We start from the raw sequence: 19,296 nt of genomic DNA on the forward strand, positions 1-19,296 counted from the left end.
AGGGAAGGGGTGGATTCTCCATCCCTGGAGGTTTTTAAAAAGAGACTGGATGTGGCATCAGTGCCATGGGCTGGGAACCACAGTGGCAGTGGATCAAGGGTTGGACTTGATGATCTTGGAGGTCCCTTCCACCCCAGCTGATTCGATGATTCTGTGTGCTCCTTCAGCACCTTGTGCAGCACCTCTGGGGCTGGGAGCAGCTGGGGGTGTAAATGCCCTGGAAAAGGGATGCTTGCAGAGGCTTCTGGGTAGGTTGGGAAGAGCCACAAACAAATCTCTCCAGGGACAGAGTGATGACAAGATGAGACTTCCCATTAGGATGAAGCACCTTTGTGTGTTTGACTCTTGGCACTGCTCTCCTGGAACATTTTAAGGAAGGGCTGGACATGGCACTCAGTGCCATGGTCTGGTTAGGATGTGGTGTTCAGTCATAGGTTGGACTTGAGGTCTTCTCCAGCCTAACTGAATCTATGATCTGAGGTTTGTCCTTCCTGGATGTGATCCTCCAGAGCACAGTGTAGTTCCACAAGTGGTTTTTTGCATTAGCCAACCCCAAACCTGTTAACATCTTTGTCAGCTGTGGGTAAAGAGCTTTTTTTCCCCAGTAGGAGTCCAACAGGAACGTTCCTGTTTTGTGAAAACAGGAACCATCAGCTTGTGCATGTCCTTGCTGGGCTTTTCACGTAGGAATTGAGGAGCAGATTTTGGAAGGTGTTTTAGGTGTCTGAAGTGACAGTGATGCACAGTGAGTGAGGGAGCCTCTGAAGGTACATAATTGCCTGATAAGGTGGATAAATGTTTCATCTCCTCTGGAGATGGTTGAAAGTTCCTCCCACCAAGTGTGGAGCTGTGGCTGACATGGTTTGAAATCAGTGGATTTATCTCCCAGAGCTGCTTGAGGGGCCTTTAAATCTGGTTACATTTTCAGGTGTGTAAACTCCTTGGAAATCTGACTTCATGTTCACTTGCTGTTTTAGTGCCGTGGGTGAATGCTCATGGGTTTGTCTCAGAGATGATGGGAATTTCTTCTCTGTGTTCTTTTTTTCCCCAGCCCTTTTCCTCTCCCTGTGCTTGAGAGCTGGGAGCCAGGAGCCAGACTGTGCTCTCAGACCATGCTAATGGCAAAGAACACCTTCAGTCCTTGGGAGTTTAACCCCAGGCCTCTGCCACAGCTCTGAACTCTCCAGCTGAGCCTTCAGACTGGCCAGATTTTGTTCTGGCTCTTGTGACTTGGCTTGCTTCATTTGGTTTGGTTTTATCCCATCTACTTCTGTATTTAATTGGCTCTCCACCTTCTTACCCAGACTTACCAACTTATTTCACCTTTTAAATGAAACTCCTACTTCTAAACCCTGTCTCTGAAAACATAGAGATGTTCTAACCTTTCCTGGCAATGCTAACCAGCCTCTCTGCTGTCTTTGCTTCTTTACTCTCTTTCTCTTCTATGCTGCAGAAGATACTAACCTGATATCAGGCTTTGATGCTCCTGAGGGCTCTGAAAAAGTGACAGAAGATGAGTTTGACCCAATTCCAGTGTTGATATCCAAAAATTCACAAGGTAAGCCAGGATGTGGGGGTGAAAAAGGGAAGGAGAAAAGGAAAACAGTGAACATATAAATTAGTTCTGGGGCAGTGGTGCTGCAGCAGGTGTGACTAGTCCAAACCCTAAACTGTAGATACATCAGTGTGGTATTTAGAGAGCTTAGTCTGTCTCTGAGATACACTGGCCTTGAAGTTTCTGTAGGTTCTCTGTTTGGGAGAGGATTCCATGTCCAAAAAGATAAGAAGTGCAAGGATTTCAGATCCCATGAGGTCATTGCTCCCAGCCTGCCAGGAGAGCACAGACACCTCTGGCTGAGGTGCTGGGAGAACTCTGCTCTCCCACGTTCCCATTTGCTGTCCAGGCCAATAAAGGAGATGCTTTGGCTTTTGAGTGAGCTTGGCATGAGGAACAACAAACCGGGATGATGATGATGATGATAATGATCCTTTATAATCCCCAAACTCCTGCTGAAATTGGGGCTTTTTCAAAGGTGCTTGTGGGAACTGAGTGTGAGGTTTGGTTGATGGTCCCCACCTCCTTTGAAGGGCTCTGAGCAGGAGAGTCTGTGGGACTTCAGACCATGGTGTCCCCTCAGTTGAGGAGCTCTTGGCCAGCACTTCCAGCCTCACACAGGGCTATGGAGGAGCAGCAGTACTTTTGGCTTAAAGCCACAGCAGTACTATGTTTTTAGCTCTTCAGGGACAGAATCAGGCACTGTTTCACAGCCTGCTCAGTGAAGCGGGTCCTGTCTCTGCGGTCACATTGTTGAAAAGTTTTGATTACAGCTTCTGATTTACTGGTGGAGGTTTAAAGACAGGGCTCTTCTTTTTTTTTTTTTCCCTCAGTTTGATCACAGAACTTTTTGACTTCCTTAGCTCCCACTTCTGGTCCCAGCAGGAATGTGCTGTGCCCCTGCTCTGCACCAGTGTTGGCTTTCAAAGACTCGTTAGACATAGTTCAGACATTACAAACCCTGCTCCTGCTGGAAGTCAGAGGAGATTTCTCCCAGATCTGGGCCAGGATAAGCTGCCTTGAGTACAGAGAAGCATCTTGAGGGGTTGGAACCAGATGGTCTTTAAGGTCCCTTCCAACTCTACCTGTTCTGGGATCTTTTCCTTATGTGTCCAGGTCCCAGTTACAGAAAGCCCGATGAGAGCTCAGCTCTCCTGGAAGCAGCTGCAAACCAAAGATGCTCTTAAAATAGCAACTAAATTTCAAGATTTAAAACTCTGAACTGTCTTTAGGTTGTGGGAGTCCTTGTAATTGCTTTAGTGACCCTTTAGTAAGGACAGGATTCTGCAGCCTGGATAAACCTTGGGGAAGGAGCTGGTGTTTGTAGGGATTTGTTGGCTGCTGTGCTGGTTGGTTTGGGGGGAGAGGGTGGAAGAGCAAGGAGGGGCTGTTGTTGCTGTTGTGATAGTAATGAGAAGGGCTTGAGCAAATTTTCTGTTTTGCTTTGACTTTTTTCTTTCTTGCTTGATCTTGAACTTCTGAAACTGTCGTGTGTGTGTGTCCTGTTCAATACTGAATTCCTATCTCTCACACTTTCAGGTGGGCATTCTAGAAACAACAGTGGAAGCTCTGAGTCCAGTCTTCCCAACATAGCCAGGTCTTTACTGCTGGTGGATCAGCTCATAGACCTGTAGCAGTGGCACAGTAGCAGCCGCAGTTTCTGTCCCGTACCCAACCCTCCGTCCCGTTGCCAGAAGAGTTTCCTCCCGTTGTGCTTCTTTGGGGCTTTGCTCTTTTTTTTTTTTTCTTTATTAAAAGAAAAATCTGCCAACAGGAGACAGTCACCCACCTTTCTCGTGTCTTCCCATGGTCTGGGAAGGATTCTGTCTCAGTTCTCCAGGCAGCCTGTCCTCCCTAAAGCTCTGAACGCCTGCTCTGGTTCCTCTGCTCCTCCCCGTAGCCCGTGTGCAGGGAGCACCGTGGGGAGCAGGGAACAGCAGCTGCTCTGGGACCCTGCCTGCAAGAGCCTCCCCTGCCCAGAGCAGGGGGTCACGGTGTGGGTCAACCTCTGCTTTGTGCTTTTGGGTCTGGGCTTGTCCCTGTTTTCCCTGGATGGGCAGGAGGAAGGGGCCGGGGGACAGTGGTGGGGACGTCCCTCACCTGCAGGATCCAGGTCAGGAGAGCTCATGGCTCTGAATTGGCTTCAGAGGAGGAGGAAGCCCCGAGTTCCTCTGAAACAGCCCAGCCCATACTCTGGTGATGGTGCAGATGAAGAGTTTTCCAGCTGCCCCCAGCCCATGGTTTGCTGTTTAACAATCCTGCTCGGGAATGAACTGCACTTCCTGGGGGAGGGAAAACCAGGAAAAAGGAAAAAAAGAGAAAAGAAAAAAAGGAAAAAAACCAGATTGTTAAAGCTGCAGACATGACCCTAGGTGAAACGTAACAAGGTTTTGAACCAAATCCATGTGAGTATGGCTGTGACTGGCATTTTGTTGACCTTTTTTTTGGGTGAAAAGGGCACTGTGGCAGCAGCAGATGTATTTTTTGTGATTTCTGTGTTTGACTGGAAAGAAAAAAATCCCCCTGACCTACTGTAAATTGTGTATGAAACAAATTGTCCTGCGGTCGTTTTGTCCGTTTTCAATCCCGGTTTTGGTCCAGCCTCTGGTATCTGTTCTGGGTTCCCCTTTCTCCCGTGACTGCTGTGGTGCACCCGGGTCAGTCTGGACCCATTGTTTCAGTAGCAGAGGTTCCTGTGGGCCCTTCTCCCCGGTCTCTGTGAACACGCATGCACTTGGTTCAGGTGGTTTGAAATCAGTGCTGCTACAGCTCGATGGGGTTTCCCTTTTCTTTTCCCTCCACATGCTTAGTTGGTCAACTTTGCTGGATACGCTCACCTCGTTTTCCTTGGCTTATCCCGAAGTGCGGAATTTCTATCTTGTGTTTGAGAGCTCTCTCTGCCCAGAAGGACTGTCCCTCCCTCTGTAGTGGACTCTCCCAGCTTCCTGCTCTCCCCGTGTCTGTGTTTGTAGCTGTATTAGTAACAGTGCAGTTCCCACGTGCGAAAGTTCGAGCGACTGAATGTCTGTGCTGACCTCGCTGAGAAGGGAAGAGACCCAAGTTTGTGACTCCTCCTTTTCCTCTCTCCATCCCCCCAACACTCCGTTTAACCAGTTCTGTACATAGATCTCCCATCGGTTGTGTCTCTACATTACTCTTCTTTTAAAACCTACACTTAATAATAAAAGTATTGCTTAAGTGTGTTGTATCATTACATGTGTATACTGCACTTTCCAAGAGAAGCTTTACATGAGAACTATGGAAATGACCTTAGTAAAATTGTGGATAGAACTTTATTATTTTTTTGTTTTATATTCCTAAAGCACAGGCAAGCTGGACTGGAAAACATGAAGACGCTATAGATAGAAAGTTATTGTATAGTCAGATACTGAGATTATATGAAAAGAGAATGGATTTTAAAAAGTAACCATCTACTGTATATTAGAAACAAAGATTTCTGTGAATTAAAGTACTTTTAAAGAATGTTTAAGATTTTAAATCTAATGGCGCTTGTTCAAGGGTTCTGGAAAAAAATGACAAATGCACTGGGTTGTTAATAATGCTATTAAATAAGCAGATGTGAATGTTTATTTTATTGCTTTTTCAAGTAGCTGTTCGTGGGTGTGGGTGGAAGTATGATACTTTAGAGATGTCTGTTCTTAGACCTCCTTCATCAGCAAATCCTCACCACGTGTTTGCAGAGCGAATGGGAGATGAGAGATGAGATGAGTGGAGATTGGGGATTCATTTTAAACTCCAGAAACTGTGACTGTCCTACAGGCACTGGCTGGTGTTGGTGCTGCTCAGAGCTGGGGAGTCTGAGTGGAAGCTGCTGCTGGGGGGGGACAGACTGAACCTCCCCCGTGTCCTTGTGGTACCTGGTGCTGCCCAGGTGGTGTCAGAGTGAGGCTGTTGGAGCTTGGTTGGAGCCTTGTTTGAAGCTGAGGGAGATGTTTCTGTCCCCTTTGAAGGGTTGTGGGGTCAGGAGGTGTTAGGTAACATGGCACAAACCTACAGTCAGTGAGATCCCAGCAGAGTGTTCTCCTCTCTGCCCGGTGCTGTTCCTGAGTGTTGGGATGACAGAGGGCTCTGGGGCTTGCAGTGGTGGCATTGACTGTTCTGGTGGATCCTCCTGGCAGGGAACTGCAAACAACCACAGGACATGGAGCCATTTCCCTTCCCGTCAAGGCTGCGCTATGGGTGCAAGAACAAACTGGGATTGGGTGGGAAATGTTCAGAGAGTAGCTGGAATTTCAGTATTGGTTCTTGGTTGTTCGGGGAGGACGTGGGCTGAGAAGAGCCCCTGCCTTTGGAAACCTTCTGGTTCACCTTTCAACAGATGGGCACAAGTGTCACCCCACAGTTCAGAGATCAGCCAATTGTGTTGTTTGTGACAATACCCACTGTGTTGGGAGCATCAATCCCAAACCAGAAGGTGCAGCTTCCTGGGTTTGGACTGTCAAAGTCTTCCTGGGGTCCCGTGGGCCCTCCTTGGCCAGGGCAGCGGGTGCTGTGCCAGCAGCTGGGACAGTCTGGGCTGGGGGGACAATCTTGGCACTGTTGGCTTTGTGGCAAACCTGCATCATCCTCCAGCCCACTCACTGCAGATGAAGGGCAGCTTGAGCCAATCTGTGCAGAGCAAAGTTATTTTTAGTGGGGGCTTCTTGCAAAGGAACAACGAAGGTGTCCTTTGGCCTGGAAGCTTGCAGGGTGTTCCCTCCAGTGGCTGTCCAAAAACACCTGCTTTGAAAATTGATTTTTTTTTTTAAATTTGTTATTGTGAAAGTTCAGGTGTGATTCAGAGCAGGGGCAGAGTTCAGCAGCTTTTGGGGTATCCAAGCAAAGGTGAAATGTGGAGCTTGTGGAAGGGGAACTACAGGAAATGCCATCGGGTGCCCCGTGTGCTGCAGCTGCAGCAGCTGAAGTGAGGGCATGTGGAAGTTCAGCCCAACTTCTCTAGGTCAGGAGCTCCCCTGGGAATCAGTCGGAGCTGGGGAGCAGCTGCTGTGGGGGAGGCAGAGCTGGGACATGAGCAGTGCTCTGGTGACTGAGGCTGATGCTCAGCTGGGTCATGGCAGTCGGGCGAGGTGGGTCCCCTGTCTCTGTGCTGAGGTGTGTGGGCACTGCACACTCAGCTGCTGCCCTCCAGCAGGAAACACAGACCTGGGGGGGGGAATTAAAAAAGGGTTTCTTGTATTTATTTGTTGCTCCTGTGCAGTCCCTGTCTGTGCTGGGACGAGCCCTGGTCCAGGCTCCAGATCCTGCTGTTCCCAGGAGGAAGGGTGGGCTGCTCCAGGGACATCCCTGCTGTGGGACTCGTGCTCCTGCCTGGCACAGGAGGGACGTTCACCCCATGGAACTCGCCTTGTGTTTTCCTTAGCGGGTCATTGCCTGTACCTTAAAGAGGACTCGTGTCCATAACTCCTGGTTTGGGCACAGCCCAGTGAGGGGGGAGCACAAGGATGCTCTTGGTGTCCAGGGTGTTAGTTTGGGAACTGCTGGAATGTGGGGTTTGGGCTTGGTTTAGCTCCTGCCTGGTCTCACTGTCATGGTGCAGGTGGCTGTACATGAGTGCCCAAACTAGGGCATTAAATTCCTTCTCTTGGGAGCTGCAGGCCCTGGCTCTGCCTCCAGGTCTCCCCCTGTGCAGTGGCTTTGGGCAGAAACAGGGAGTTCTGTCTGCACTGGGCAGTGACACAGGTGACATTGACCTGGTGCCCTGCTGTGGCACCTCCTGTGGAACTGCTGCCTGGGGGTGGTTCTGTATTGCCTTTAAGGAGATTGCTTCTAGGAATTGGGATGCAACGAAAGACTCCACTGTGCAAGAACAAAGCAAGGAGAAGCTTTTTGACCCTTTTTAAGTGCCAAACTACTAATCCTGCACACTGGTAATTCTGCTGATCTTTAGCTGCAGTTACTGCTGAGACCTTCCTGACTTGGGCTTGAAATCAGGAGAGTTTTCTGTCTCCCCTGGCTTTGTTTTGGACTCTGCTCCAGAAGTGAGGTCCTCATCACTGTGGTGACTGCTCTGCTTCAGGGAGTAAATATTTTCTAATTTTGCTCTTGGTTATTTCAGTAGTCTCCCACTTCAAGGCACTGTTTTCCTTGGAAGCTGGGGAAAGTCCAAGTGTCAGGGCTGTAACCTGGGGATGGCCTTTTCTTCAGGTTGCTGTCTGGATACACAAAGGGTGTATTTCTGGAGTACTGAGTGATAAGTGGGTTTATTTTTAAGGTTCTCCCTGAGGAAAGAGAGCTTGAGTATAGTTTGGAATTTTCTTTACTACCTATATCTGACCCTGGAATAAAATATTATACACCAGTGTTGTACAGGGGCAGGAAGAAACCTCATCTGTAAGCTCCAGCTTCTGTTAAGATTTGCTGTTGTAAAGCTTGTGGCTGTTTGCAGTGTGCAGTCCTTAAACCTGAGCACTAAGGAAAATCTGAGGGATGCTTCCCCATGGAGGAACACCCAGACCTCGGGAGTCTGGAGGAGGAGGGGACAGACAAGGAGCTTCCCAGTGAAGGAGCCTGGCTCAGGGTAGGCAGATGTTGGGAAATGCTGCCTCTGCCAAAGGGACATCTCTGCATGAGGGGTTGTGGTGCTTTGTGTGTTGGCCCAAGAGATCCAGGCCTGGTTCTTTTCAGGCCCCTTGTACAGTGTGAACAGGGCCCAGTCCCCATGGAGGGGGGACAGGGGGGACCAAAAGGCACTGCCTTAGTCTGATGAGATTTAGACTTGGGTTCACTGTCGCTGTCACCAGGTCGTGCAGTGACCCCTTCTGTCCTGCCCTGTAACACAGAACAACAGTGTCTGTTTTGGCCATCCAGGCCTTTCCATGGGGAGCTGTCCCTGGAGCACCTCAGCCCCCCTGGTCTGTGATCTCAGCCCTGCTGGAGCATCCAGAATTCCCTGTTGTCCTGAGAGTCAGGGACAGGAGCCTCTGGAATGATGGTCTGCAAGACCCATAGTTGTGGCTGCTTATGGGAAGCACTGGCCTGGTCTTGTTATCTCTGTCCTGCCCTTCCCACGGCAGGGTTGGGTTTGATGGTGATTTCAGTGCCAGCATTAGCTCAGAGCCTTTTTTACCAGATGGCATCAGCAGCTGTCAGAGGTGTCTGAGCCACACACACAGTTTGCTGAGGTAAAACACTGGTGTGATGATGTCTTCCTTGTTGTAGGGATGCTGCTATAGCTCCCTCTGGGACCATTCCTTTGCTTTCTGCCAAAGGAAATGCTGAGGGAACCAAGGAATGTGGGAAGGAAGCTGCTGAGATTGGTTACAGTGGGAGGGGTCTGGAAGCACCAGGTCTCCCTTGTTCAGGATCAGAGACACAGACCCTGGCAGTGCAGTTGGTGCTCTGGTCCTGCTGGCGAATTCCCAAACTCTCAGGTAACACTTTACCATCTCTGTGCCCATTGTTGTTGTGTTCAAATTACCAGGGCCCTTCCCTTGTGGTGTTGCCCAGCAGCTCTGACTGAAATGGCTCCTGCTGAGGCATCACTTAGGTTTTATCTCCCAGAGTAACTTACAGCTCCTGCACTGGCCTTGGCAAGGGAGAAAACAGCCTTTGGGCATTCGATGCCCTTCTCTCTTAGGATGGGCAGAGAGAGCATTGGAAAAGCCATTTTTCCTGAAGTAGAGTGTTCTGCCTCTCGTCCGGTGCCTCCCATTCAGAGATGAGCTGCTCCTGCCCTGAGCAGGGCTGAGATCCTGCCACCCTCTCTGTCCCACACGTCCTGGCTTAGGTGGGCACAGGCACCTGCTGACACACGTGGCCAGGCAGGGAACACCGACCAAACGGTGTGTTTGTGCTGTTCTTGTGCAGAGTGGGCCTTGGTTTGCACTGGCATCATATTCTCTACGGTAAATGCCTTTTTCCCTTGGTTCCTTAATCTGCAGTTCATGGGGAATTCGGAGGCATTTGTGTGATGTGGCAGCTGCTCTTGCTCTGCCTCAGCCTGTGTGCCCAGAATGTGCCAGTAACACCTGGGCAGTGTGTACCCACCCCCACTGGGGCTGTGTGTTCCTGTGATCCAAGGGTGGCATCTCAGGGGAAAATAGTGCAACAACGGAGGCTTCAGGAAAGACAGAGGGTGTTTTTGTAGAGCAACTGGTCAAATGTTCACATATCTGCACTGTCTTTATTTAGCAGTGTCATGTATCCAAGTGAAGAGTTTCCCAATAAATACCGGTTTTGATGCCTAATGAACGCCTGCTGTGTCTTTAATTGTGAGAGGTGCTGGAGAAGGGGATAACCTGTGTGTGTCCATGGCTCATGGAGCAGTGCCCTGAGGGCTGTGATGGGTGTGCAAACATGAATGACTGACCTGGGCAGAGCTTCCCCTGGGTGAGGAGGCTGCTCTGGCACAGCAGGGTGTGTGGGTTAGTGCCCCGCTGTCCGTGGGCACCAACCAGCTTCCTCACCCTCCTGTTCTTCCTGCAATTCCTACTGCTTAGTTTTCATGTGATTTTTTCCTGTCCTCTTGCTAACATGAGTCCAATGACACACTCCCAACCTGCCAGTAGTTCTGTGAAGGTAAGAGATCTTCTGTTCTGTCTGTGTGAGTCGTGAGGCAAAACCAACCCTGGAGAAGGGCAGGGCAGCCTCTCCCTGCACTGTCTTGTTATCAAATCCAGAAACAAGCCGGGTCATTGTAGTCATGATCCTTGATTTAAAGTCAGGGTACGGATGTTTAAAAATGGTTGCTCTGGCAGTAGTTTAAAATGCTGCTGCTGCAGTTACCAGGATTCACTAAAAGCTGTAGGCTGACCTTCAGTCTTTGAAAGGGCCATGTTATTTTAGCAGATTGAGGGGCATTCCTGTGTATTTTCCAAGCCCGAGTGTAATTCCATGTATCCATGGGCTGGCTCACAGGAACAGAGGCTGTGCCGAGCGGTGGCTGTGCTCAGAGGGCAGCCAGCAGGGCAGCAGGCAGTGACAGAACTTGTCTGTCTGCTGGAGCTTCGCTCTGGGCAGCAGTGTTGGGACGTGAACCCTCTGCCGTGGTGTCGTCGTCGCGGGTGGGAGGGAGAGGAGACCTGTGGGGTGGTGCTGAGAGTGCTGCGTGTGCCCCCTGCGTGTGTCAGACATCCTCCACCTCTGAGCAGTGGTGCCTGTGTGTCCCCAGGCTGGGTTAGTTGTGTGTCAGCTCGTGTGTCGTAAACACCTTCCCTGGCATTTTTAGTTCCATTGGTTTCCCTCCCTCTCCCGCCCATTTTCCATGCGTGGTGGTGGTTTCCATCTGAACAGTGTGATGTTCTTGTGTCATAAGTACCTCTCATGCTGACTGATGACCAAGAGCGTGGAGCTGGTTGAGTAACACTCTTCTCTTGTGTTTGTAGGTCTGCAGAGGGATCCAGGCGTGTTCCCAGCTGTAGCTCTTGAGCTCTGTAAAGGAGATTCTGGCAGTGACGGACTCGCTTTGTACAAGGGTCAGTCCAAGATGCTGGAGGTGAAAGTGCAGCACAGCTTGGAGTCGGAATATTTAGCCAGAGATGGTCCTTCAAGCAACAGCTCCTTCTACAGCAGTGAAGGAGAGGGGACAGACCATGAGGGAGATATTCTGGATTGCAGCGGGTCCAGGCCTTTACTGATGGATTCGGAAGAGGAAGAGGAGACATGCAAGCTCTGCCCAGGGTTCCTGCAGCCTGTGCCCAGGGAGAGGCACGAGGCCTCCAAGGGAGATCCCCACTCCCAGTCCAGAGCAGGGGAGATGCTGTTCCCAGCCTTCCAGTCGCACACCGGGGAGGCTTTTAACGAACCGGATGTTTTTGCCACGGCTCCTTTCCGAAGCTCCAGGAAAGTGCCGGATGAGGGGGATGTCTTTACCAAAGCTCCTTTTCTCTCCAAGGGCAATGCGGCTCTGCGACATCCAGAAGAAGCAGATGTGTTTCTGAGAGCCCCTTTCACTAAGAAGAAAAGCATGGAAGAGTTGACTTCCCATAAGGAGCCGTTCCCAGCACCTGTTTTCCTCAGCCAGGGGGGCGATGGCCGAGCTCTCCCGCTGTTCCCCAGCCTGGATTCGGCGGCGCACGGGGTCGCGGCCTCGGCGAGGTCTCAGTATCCTCCTGCCGGGTTCCCTCAGCCAGGCAGCCTCCATCCCTGCTCCGGGAGAGCTGTGGAGGCCCAGGAGAGCATCCCTGCTAAAGGAGGGCTGCCGGAGCAGGGGGACGTGGCTGGGGAGAGGAGCCAAGGCCCCGCGCTGCCCCCGGACGCCGCGCTGGGTGCCCAAGGGAACCAGCCTTTCCGTCCGCAATCCCTGTCCAAGTATTCCCGGCACTACAGCCCCGAGGACGGGCCAGGCCTCGAGGCCAAGCCCATAGCTGCTTACAAAGTGGTGTCTCAGACCAACAGGCAGGCCATAGCGGGCTCTGTCTCTGTGGTCCCGCTGTCCTCCAGGACTACGGAGCTGCCCGGCGCGGATCCCTTCTCCTCGGCGCCCTTCCCTTCCAAAGCGGGGAAGCAGAAGCCTTAACGTGCTGGGGGCTGGGGCTGTGCTTCCTGCGGGACACCTCGCACAGCACCTCGGACCTCTGGGTCGAAGTGAATGACACAGCAATATATATGTATAAAATAATTATTATTTTTGGTCGGAACTCTCTTCGCAGTGATAGGTAGTGGAACCGTTCTAAGTTATGTTAGTCCCAATGCCTGGCTCTCAGGATCCTCAGAGCCTTTCTCACCTTCCTCCTCTCACTGTCTTCCCCCCATTTATTTTTTTAGATGCTTTTCCAAACTAGTAGTATTCCATATTTTCTGGTCCTGGCTAGAGAAATGCATTATAAGATGAATTAAAAGGTTTATTAATTACAGAGCAAGTCAAGCAGGACTTGCTAATGCTCTGGAAAGGACATGATTTCACAGGTTAAAGGCTTATTGTGACTTCTTTGCTGTCAGTGCTATTCCTGCTGCTCAGCAGCGGTGTGGCCCTGGCAGCTGTGGCTCTGGGTGGGTGTTGGGGGTTGATGTGCCCACCCAGGCAGACCCTGCAGTGCTCTCTGGGGCTAGGCTGTGCAGGGTGGTGGGAGCAGAGCCGTGGCTCTGCTCTCCCTGGGGTGGGACATGTGGCAGGGGCCACGCCAGTCAGGGAAGGACTCACAGTGCCTTCAGTATTGGGAACTCCAGTGAGGCAATCAGGCTGTTCCTGCTGCTGGAAAATCGAATTATTGTGCAAACAATCAGGCAAAGCTTTCACTTTTACACATGTATTTCCTGTCTGGTCTATGCCAAAGTGTAGGACCCGGAAATCTGCTCTTGGTGAAGGAGAGATGTGTATTTACAGTATTAAAAATAGACCTTTGGGGGAAATTTATGATGCAAACAGCTCCATAGCTGTGCTGATGTACCTCACGTGGTGTGACTTGGCCCTGTTAGACGGGTTTGTACTGGCAGAGCTCGACTCAGAGTAAATTCTGCCTTTTGTTTTCCTGTTGATTAAGGATGAACTTAAACAAAATCCATTCACTCTCCTTCCGAAGTATTATGTTTTCTATCCCAGTCCCAAAGAGAAGGACAAGTACTTACTGTGTGAGCAGCCAGAGTGTTCAGAGGCAGAATGCCCCGGGCAGGCACTGGGCAGGCCCAGAGCAGACTGTGCTCCCTGCTCTGCTCACTAGTGGAGGACAGAGAGGAGAGTGGAACCTCCCATGTTTATTTTCCAAAATGCCTGGTTGCAGAAGTTGCCCTGGATCTGCTGTTTCTGGCCTGCAAAGGTGCTTGTGAGAGTGGACTGGCTCTCCAAGACCTGGTTATCAGGGCTCTGTGGGATCCCAGTCCAAGCTCCCAGTCCAAGCTGGAGCCTTGTGCTGAGGGTAAAGGACACACTTTGTGTTTAGGGGTCTCCCATGAGTGGGTTTGTGGTCTTTGGACGTTTGCAGGGGAATTGTTGGAGCCGTGGGTTGGTCTCTGAGGTCAGGACTGGCTGTGTGCAGAGCAGGTTCCTCCCTGTCCACTTGCTGATGTGTTTGTACTCAGAGAGCAAGTCCTGTGAGTAGTGTCCCTCGAGTAGTGGCCCTTGGAGAGAGGGAAGGATCAGCTGTAGCTCCTCCTGGCTCACTGGAGTCAAACCCTGGGGAGCTGCTGCAGCTGAAAATAGACTTTGGTGTAGTTTGGAGACGAAAAACCCTGAGACCACCTCCAGCACACGGCTCTGTCCGAGGTCCAAATAATAACTGTTATAGGAACACAGGGGGCACAGAAAAGATGTGTGCAAAGGCTGCAGAAAAGAGGACATTGCACAGTCTGGGGCAGACTCGCTGCTCACCTTTCATCCCAGCCACACAGCAGGAGGATGGAGGGATGGATGGACAGGTGGATGGAAGATCCCTGAGTGCTGGGAGGGGACTGCAAAGCATCTGCAAGTGGGAGTCACCGACTGCTCAGTGTTCCCTTTCCCCTCCCTGAATTTGAATCCCCTCCAAAATATCTCCAGTTGCAAGAGATGAGCCAGGTGTTCTGCTGGACGTGGGGTTTGCCTGGAAGGGAGAGGGAAATGCTTGGGCTGAGGTCTGGGAGCCCTGGGCTGGGGAGGGAGAATACTGGAAAGCAGGGAGGCCACGTTGGCTTGCACAAGTTCCTGGTGAACAGGTCAGCTGGAGCTTGTGGAGCTTGTGGAGCTGGGAACCTTCTGCCCTGCTCTGCTGCACTCACAGCTAATAAATATTGGTGCATAGTGGTGGTTTAGGGGCTTTCTGTCCTCCATCACCACCTCTTGAAAATAGAAGTACTGTAAAGAAGTTTCTGGGTTTCCCTTGAGATGTTTATTCAGCAAAGCTGAGGCTGTTTATTATGTTTTGTTGTTTAGTTTTCTGTTTAAATGTACACCCAAGAGGTGGTTGGTTTTGTTTTTTGTTTTAAATCTCTGTATCCCCAAGTTGGTTGTTGCTGGATGGGATCAGTGAGAGGCCCCGAGAGTGACTGTGACAGCAAACTGTGAATTAAAGGAGGGGGAGTGTGAGGGCCCAGATTTGTCCCAACACCAACCTGTGTCGAAGCCACACTGAGCCAGGAGGCTGCACTTGGCCTCGAGCTCTTAAATTCACTCAGAAGCTGCTGGAAGGGAGGCCAGGCCTTGGCAGTGTAGGATGAACCTGTGGAACAGGGAGATGCTTTGCTGGACCCCAGGTGGGTTCAGGGTGTTCCCTCTGCTCACTGCATTCAGGTTCTTCCTGCCCTTCATTTTTACTTGAAAAATTGCTTTTGGATAATTTTGTGAAGTTTCTGGCCTTGCCACGTCCAGGTGCCACGGAGCTGGGGCTGGAGGAGTATTAGCCTGTCCCCTCTGTGCTCAGACAAAGGGAAGGTGCACTGGGGTGTCTGGGCTCATTTCCAGCCCTGTTAGGTTGGGTCAGGCTGAGTTTCCAGCTGGCATTTTGGCAGCTTTTTTGTCCTTCAAGCACTTTACACAAATTGCAGGCTGACTGTGCCCCAGAGCTCACAATCCTGCCAGACACATCCAGTGCTTAAATGGTTTTAAATCTCTTCTGGGGGTGGAGGCAGCTCGTTTGTATCTCTGCATGTGGCTCATAAAGTAATGGGACTTTTGGTTATGGTCATAAGACTCAATTTCAGGGCCTGTTACTCTGATATCCTTCTCATTTCCAGCCTGTGTTCCTCCTAATCCTGCACTGCCACAGCTGCAGCCTCAGCGTGATGAGTTATAAGTGGAAATTTCATTTCTCTAGTCTCTGAAGCTTGCTGTTGTAATGTTAAAACAGGGAAGAATGATGCTAATTGTTTGCCACACAACCAGTGATCCTGATGAAGACTAGTACAGCCTCAATGCAGTGTTTTGAAATGAGTTTTCTGAAGAGGAGCACTGGTTTCATCTCTTTAGTAAAGCTGTAGTAAATTCTGTTCACTGCCCTGGGCCCTCGTGCACGGTTGGAGGGTTTCGCAGGGATCGCTTGGACAATCTGGGATTCCTGCTGGGAGAGGGAGTGGTTCTTGGTTCTCACCCCCTCAATGCACTTCAAGTCTCTTTTCAAAGTGATTAATCAGAGTTTCTGTGTGAATAGAGCAAGCAGTTGGCTTGGCTCTGTGCTCACTGCCATGACATTGGTACAGTGCCGTGGGGGGACCTGGACCTGTGCCCTGCCCGGCTCTGCAGGATTTTGGGGGCTTTCCCCGTGTCTCCTCTCCCTCCAGCCAGCTCAGCATCGTCACACCTGGTGTTAAGTTTACAGTTCAGCCTCCTGAAGCCAGCACACACCCAGCCTGGGGTGCACACTCTGCCTGGAGCACAGAAGTGATGCTGAGCTCCGACCCCTGTGAGCATCGTGACACATCCCGGAGCGCGTCCTCGGTGGGACAGCAGCAAACTGGGTGGGATCTGCTCAGCTGCTGAACTGTCAGTCACTCCAAAGTGGTAATCGGTTACTTTAACTCAGCTTCCACCAAAGACTCTTCTGTTGGGGAGTTGAATTTTTGTTGGTTTTTTGTTTGTTTGTTTGTTTTCCTCGTGGTGTTAAATCAAGGCCTTTAAGCACACCGACAGACTCCAAAGCATTTTTACAGTAGTGTCCTGACAGTGAAATCTCAGTCCAGTTGGGAAACACATTCCTGAAGTCTGATCACAGCTGCATTAGTGTTTCTAAAAATAAGCCACGGCCTGTAGTTTCCATTGTAGATGGGTAAATACCCTCACACACACCTAGAAATGCTCCCTGTGAAGCTGGAGGGATAATGTTGATCCAGTGTTCCTGATCCCTCCCAGGGATGGGGTGGGAGGGCAGGGGGCTCACTTGGGTGTAGGGTGCAGTGGGTAGAGCACCCTCACCCAGTCCAGGAGCGAGGGAAGCTCCCTTGTTCCCACGTGGAGTGGGAAGGGGAGCTGGGAGTGTCGGTGGGCCCCTGACTGTGACACACAACCTGACTCGTGTCCCACGGGCAGAGTTTCCCCTCTGTGTGGTCCCTGAGCGGCCGTGGAGCCACCTCAGCCTGGCACATCAGTGGGGCCAAGTTTTGCACTCCAGGTGGGATCATCTGTTTCTGGTAATCATGAAGAAATGTTTGACTTGTAAACTTCTGTACATTTTATTAAAACACTATCTGATGACACTACATTGTCTCCTCTGTGCATTCCTTATCCCCTCCCCTTGCAAAATATTTTTGCTGGATACAGAGAATCTGGGCTTTAATGAGTTTTTTCTACCAAGATGCTGAACAGGGTCTGGCCCTGCTGCTTTATCTGGCAGCCGTAAAGTCAAACTGATCTTGTTGCTTTAAGCAGTGGATATTCCAGTTTATATCCAATTTTTATATCGAGAGGGAGTCCTTCCCATCCAGGGCAGAGCTGCAGCTGCAAACAGCACAGAGCAACTGAGCTCTCCCTGCAGAGCTGCTGCTCCTCAGTGGGTTTAATGCTGGTGCATCTGGACATCCAGGGCTTGGGAGATGTCGAGTCTCTGAGTGCTGGTGATGTGTGGTTTTTCTAGATCATTCAGCTGCCAAGACTTAAAAGGGGCTTTGGTAGTGCTTTGCAGAGTGGACTTTGCTTAATTTAATTTCCATTGGGAAAGACTTTGTGCTGCCTTCTGCCCTGCTGCAGCTGCTGCTGGTAACACCCAGGTAACAGCAGAGCCTGGGAAGGCTGAAAGCGAAGCTTTTTCATTCTCAGAGCTGCCATATTTTCTTTTTTTAATTTTCTCCCCTCTTGAACATGCATCCATGGACGCACATTAATGGCATTCTCCATAAACGTTGTCTGTAATTCAGTGTTCCCCTGAAAAAGCCACATTTGAGGTCGATTTGTTGAAGGTTCGTTTTGGGTAGCCTGTAATGCTCAGGAAAGAAAATAAATACAAGTAGCTGTGAAATTTGCACCCCAGAGATTTAAAACCCTGCAAAGCCTGGAGCTGCTGCTGCAGAAGAGGGATCACAGTGAACCCATCCCAGAGAGCACCTGGGAGGGGAATGCTCCGTGGCCACATCCAAGCCAAGCTGTGCATGGGGGGAAGAATGACAGGATCCAGGAAAAGGTTTTGGCAAAGCTCAGGAAAACGTGTGTTCTGTGAGTGCAGCTCCTGCCAAGGTACAGCAGATCCAGTGAGGAATGACTGAAACAGGCTGAGGTTTTGTTCAGGGAACTTTGTGGGGGTTTGAGGCTGTTTCAGTTGTACGAGAAGCAGCAGCGATCATCGGACCGATGGAAGTGACTTTCTGGTCCAAAATGGGCAGGACTATAATCAGACCATGCAGCCATGGCCCAGACATGACCTGGGATCTCTTTAATTTGCTGACATTGTGGAGGTGTCTCCTTCCTCCCCAGGAAGACTCTTCTTTCTTCTTGCTCAAGGGCCCAGAGCATTGGCCCCTGCACCAAGAGCTTCCACTTCAAGTGCATTTGGATCAAAATAAAAGTGTTACCTCTTAACTCCCTCTGCAGCCACCCTGTCTGGAATGTTACTGGGGTAAATTTGCAATTTTTGATGGCTTGTGAGAACTGGGGGGGAGTGGAGGGAGGAAAGGCTTTTTGTGTGTTACCAGGCTCGGAGGTGAAATGGGGGCTGGGGGGGCTGTTTCTGAGCACTGTTGGTAACTGTGCTGCTCCTTCAGGGCTGGGACAAGGACGTGGGGCCTCATCCCCCTGGAACGTGCTGCAGGGCTGAGAAAAAAGTAAATATTAATGAAATAATTGTTACCCTTGGGGGTGGTTCTTTGGAGGTTTTTTTTTGGGGGGGGGGTTTCCATATTTTTATTTATTTGTCTATATTTCTGTATTTATATTTCTAGCAAACATGCTGACTGTGAACAGGACACAACTGTAGGCTGAACACGAGCCCAGGTGTGCCCAGGGGGGCAGGAGGCCAATGGCCCCTGGGCTGTCCCAGCCATGGGGTGTCACAGCCCCAGGGCAGTGCCCGTCCCTGTGCTGGCACTGCCGAGGCACCTCCAGGGCTGTGTCCAGGGCTGGGCCCTCAACAAGAGACACTGAGGGGCTGGAGGTGTCCAGGGAAGGGAGCGGAGCTGGGAAGGGGCTGGAGCAGCAGGAGCAGCTGAAGGAGCTGGGGGGGGCTCAGCCTGGAGAGAAGGAGGCTCAGGGGGGACATTAGCAAATTTGCAGATGACACCAAGTTGGGGGGTGTGTTGATCTGCTGGAGGGCAGGAGGGCTCTGCAGATGGACCTGGACAGGCTGGATCCATGGGCTGATTCCAACGGGATGAGGTTCAACCAGGCCAAGGGCCGGGTCCTGCCCTTTGGCCACAACAACCCCCGGCAGCCCCACGGGCTGGGACAGAGTGGCTGGAGAGCAGCCAGGCAGGAAGGGAGCTGGGAGTGGGGATGGACAGGAAGCTGAACATGAGCCAGGGGGGCCCAGGGGGGCAAGAGGCCAATGGAGCCTGGCCTGGCTCAGGAATAGTGTGGCAGCAGGAGCAGGGCAGGGATTGTGCCCCTGCCCTGGGCACTGGGGAGGCCACCCCTGGAGTGCTGTGCCCAGCTCTGGGCCCTCAGTTTGGGAAGGATGTTGAGGGGCTGGAGCAGGTGCAGAGAAGGGCAACGAGGCTGGGGAAGGAACTGGAGCACAAGTGCTGTGAGGAGCAGCTGAGGGAGCTGGGGGGGCTCAGCCTGGAGAGGAGGAGGCTCAGGGGAGACCTTCTCACTCTCTGCAGCTCCCTGCCAGGAGGGGGGGGCCGGGGGGGGGTCGGGCTCTGCTGCCAGGAACCAGTAGTAGGACAAGAGGGCACAGCCTGGAGCTGCCCCAGGGCAGGTTTAGGTTGGATATGAGGAAGAAAGTTTT

At 51.3% G+C, this 19,296-nt stretch overlaps 1 protein-coding gene across 7 annotated transcripts in view; it reads left to right on the forward strand.

Moving 5' to 3' along the window:
* AAK1 (AP2 associated kinase 1) overlaps positions 1-16,618 on the forward strand; it is an 84,092-nt gene extending 67,474 nt beyond the window's left edge. For 5 of the 7 annotated variants that reach the window (XM_027669011.1, XM_027669014.1, XM_027669012.1 and 2 more), the window contains one exon: positions 10,900-16,618. In XM_027669011.1, coding sequence (XP_027524812.1) covers positions 10,900-12,032 — 1,133 coding nt within the window. In that variant the 3' untranslated portion in view covers positions 12,033-16,618. Of the gene's footprint in view, positions 1-1,453; positions 1,559-3,094; positions 5,146-10,899 lie in introns of those variants that run through there. The other 2 variants (XM_027669017.1, XM_027669015.1) reach the window with 1 other exon arrangement.
* Positions 16,619-19,296: the final 2,678 nt, after the last annotated feature.

This window comes from Corapipo altera, unplaced genomic scaffold (genome assembly GCF_003945725.1).
Source record: "Corapipo altera isolate COAL_440 unplaced genomic scaffold, ASM394572v1 61016, whole genome shotgun sequence".
Classification (NCBI taxonomy): Eukaryota; Metazoa; Chordata; class Aves; order Passeriformes; family Pipridae; genus Corapipo; species Corapipo altera.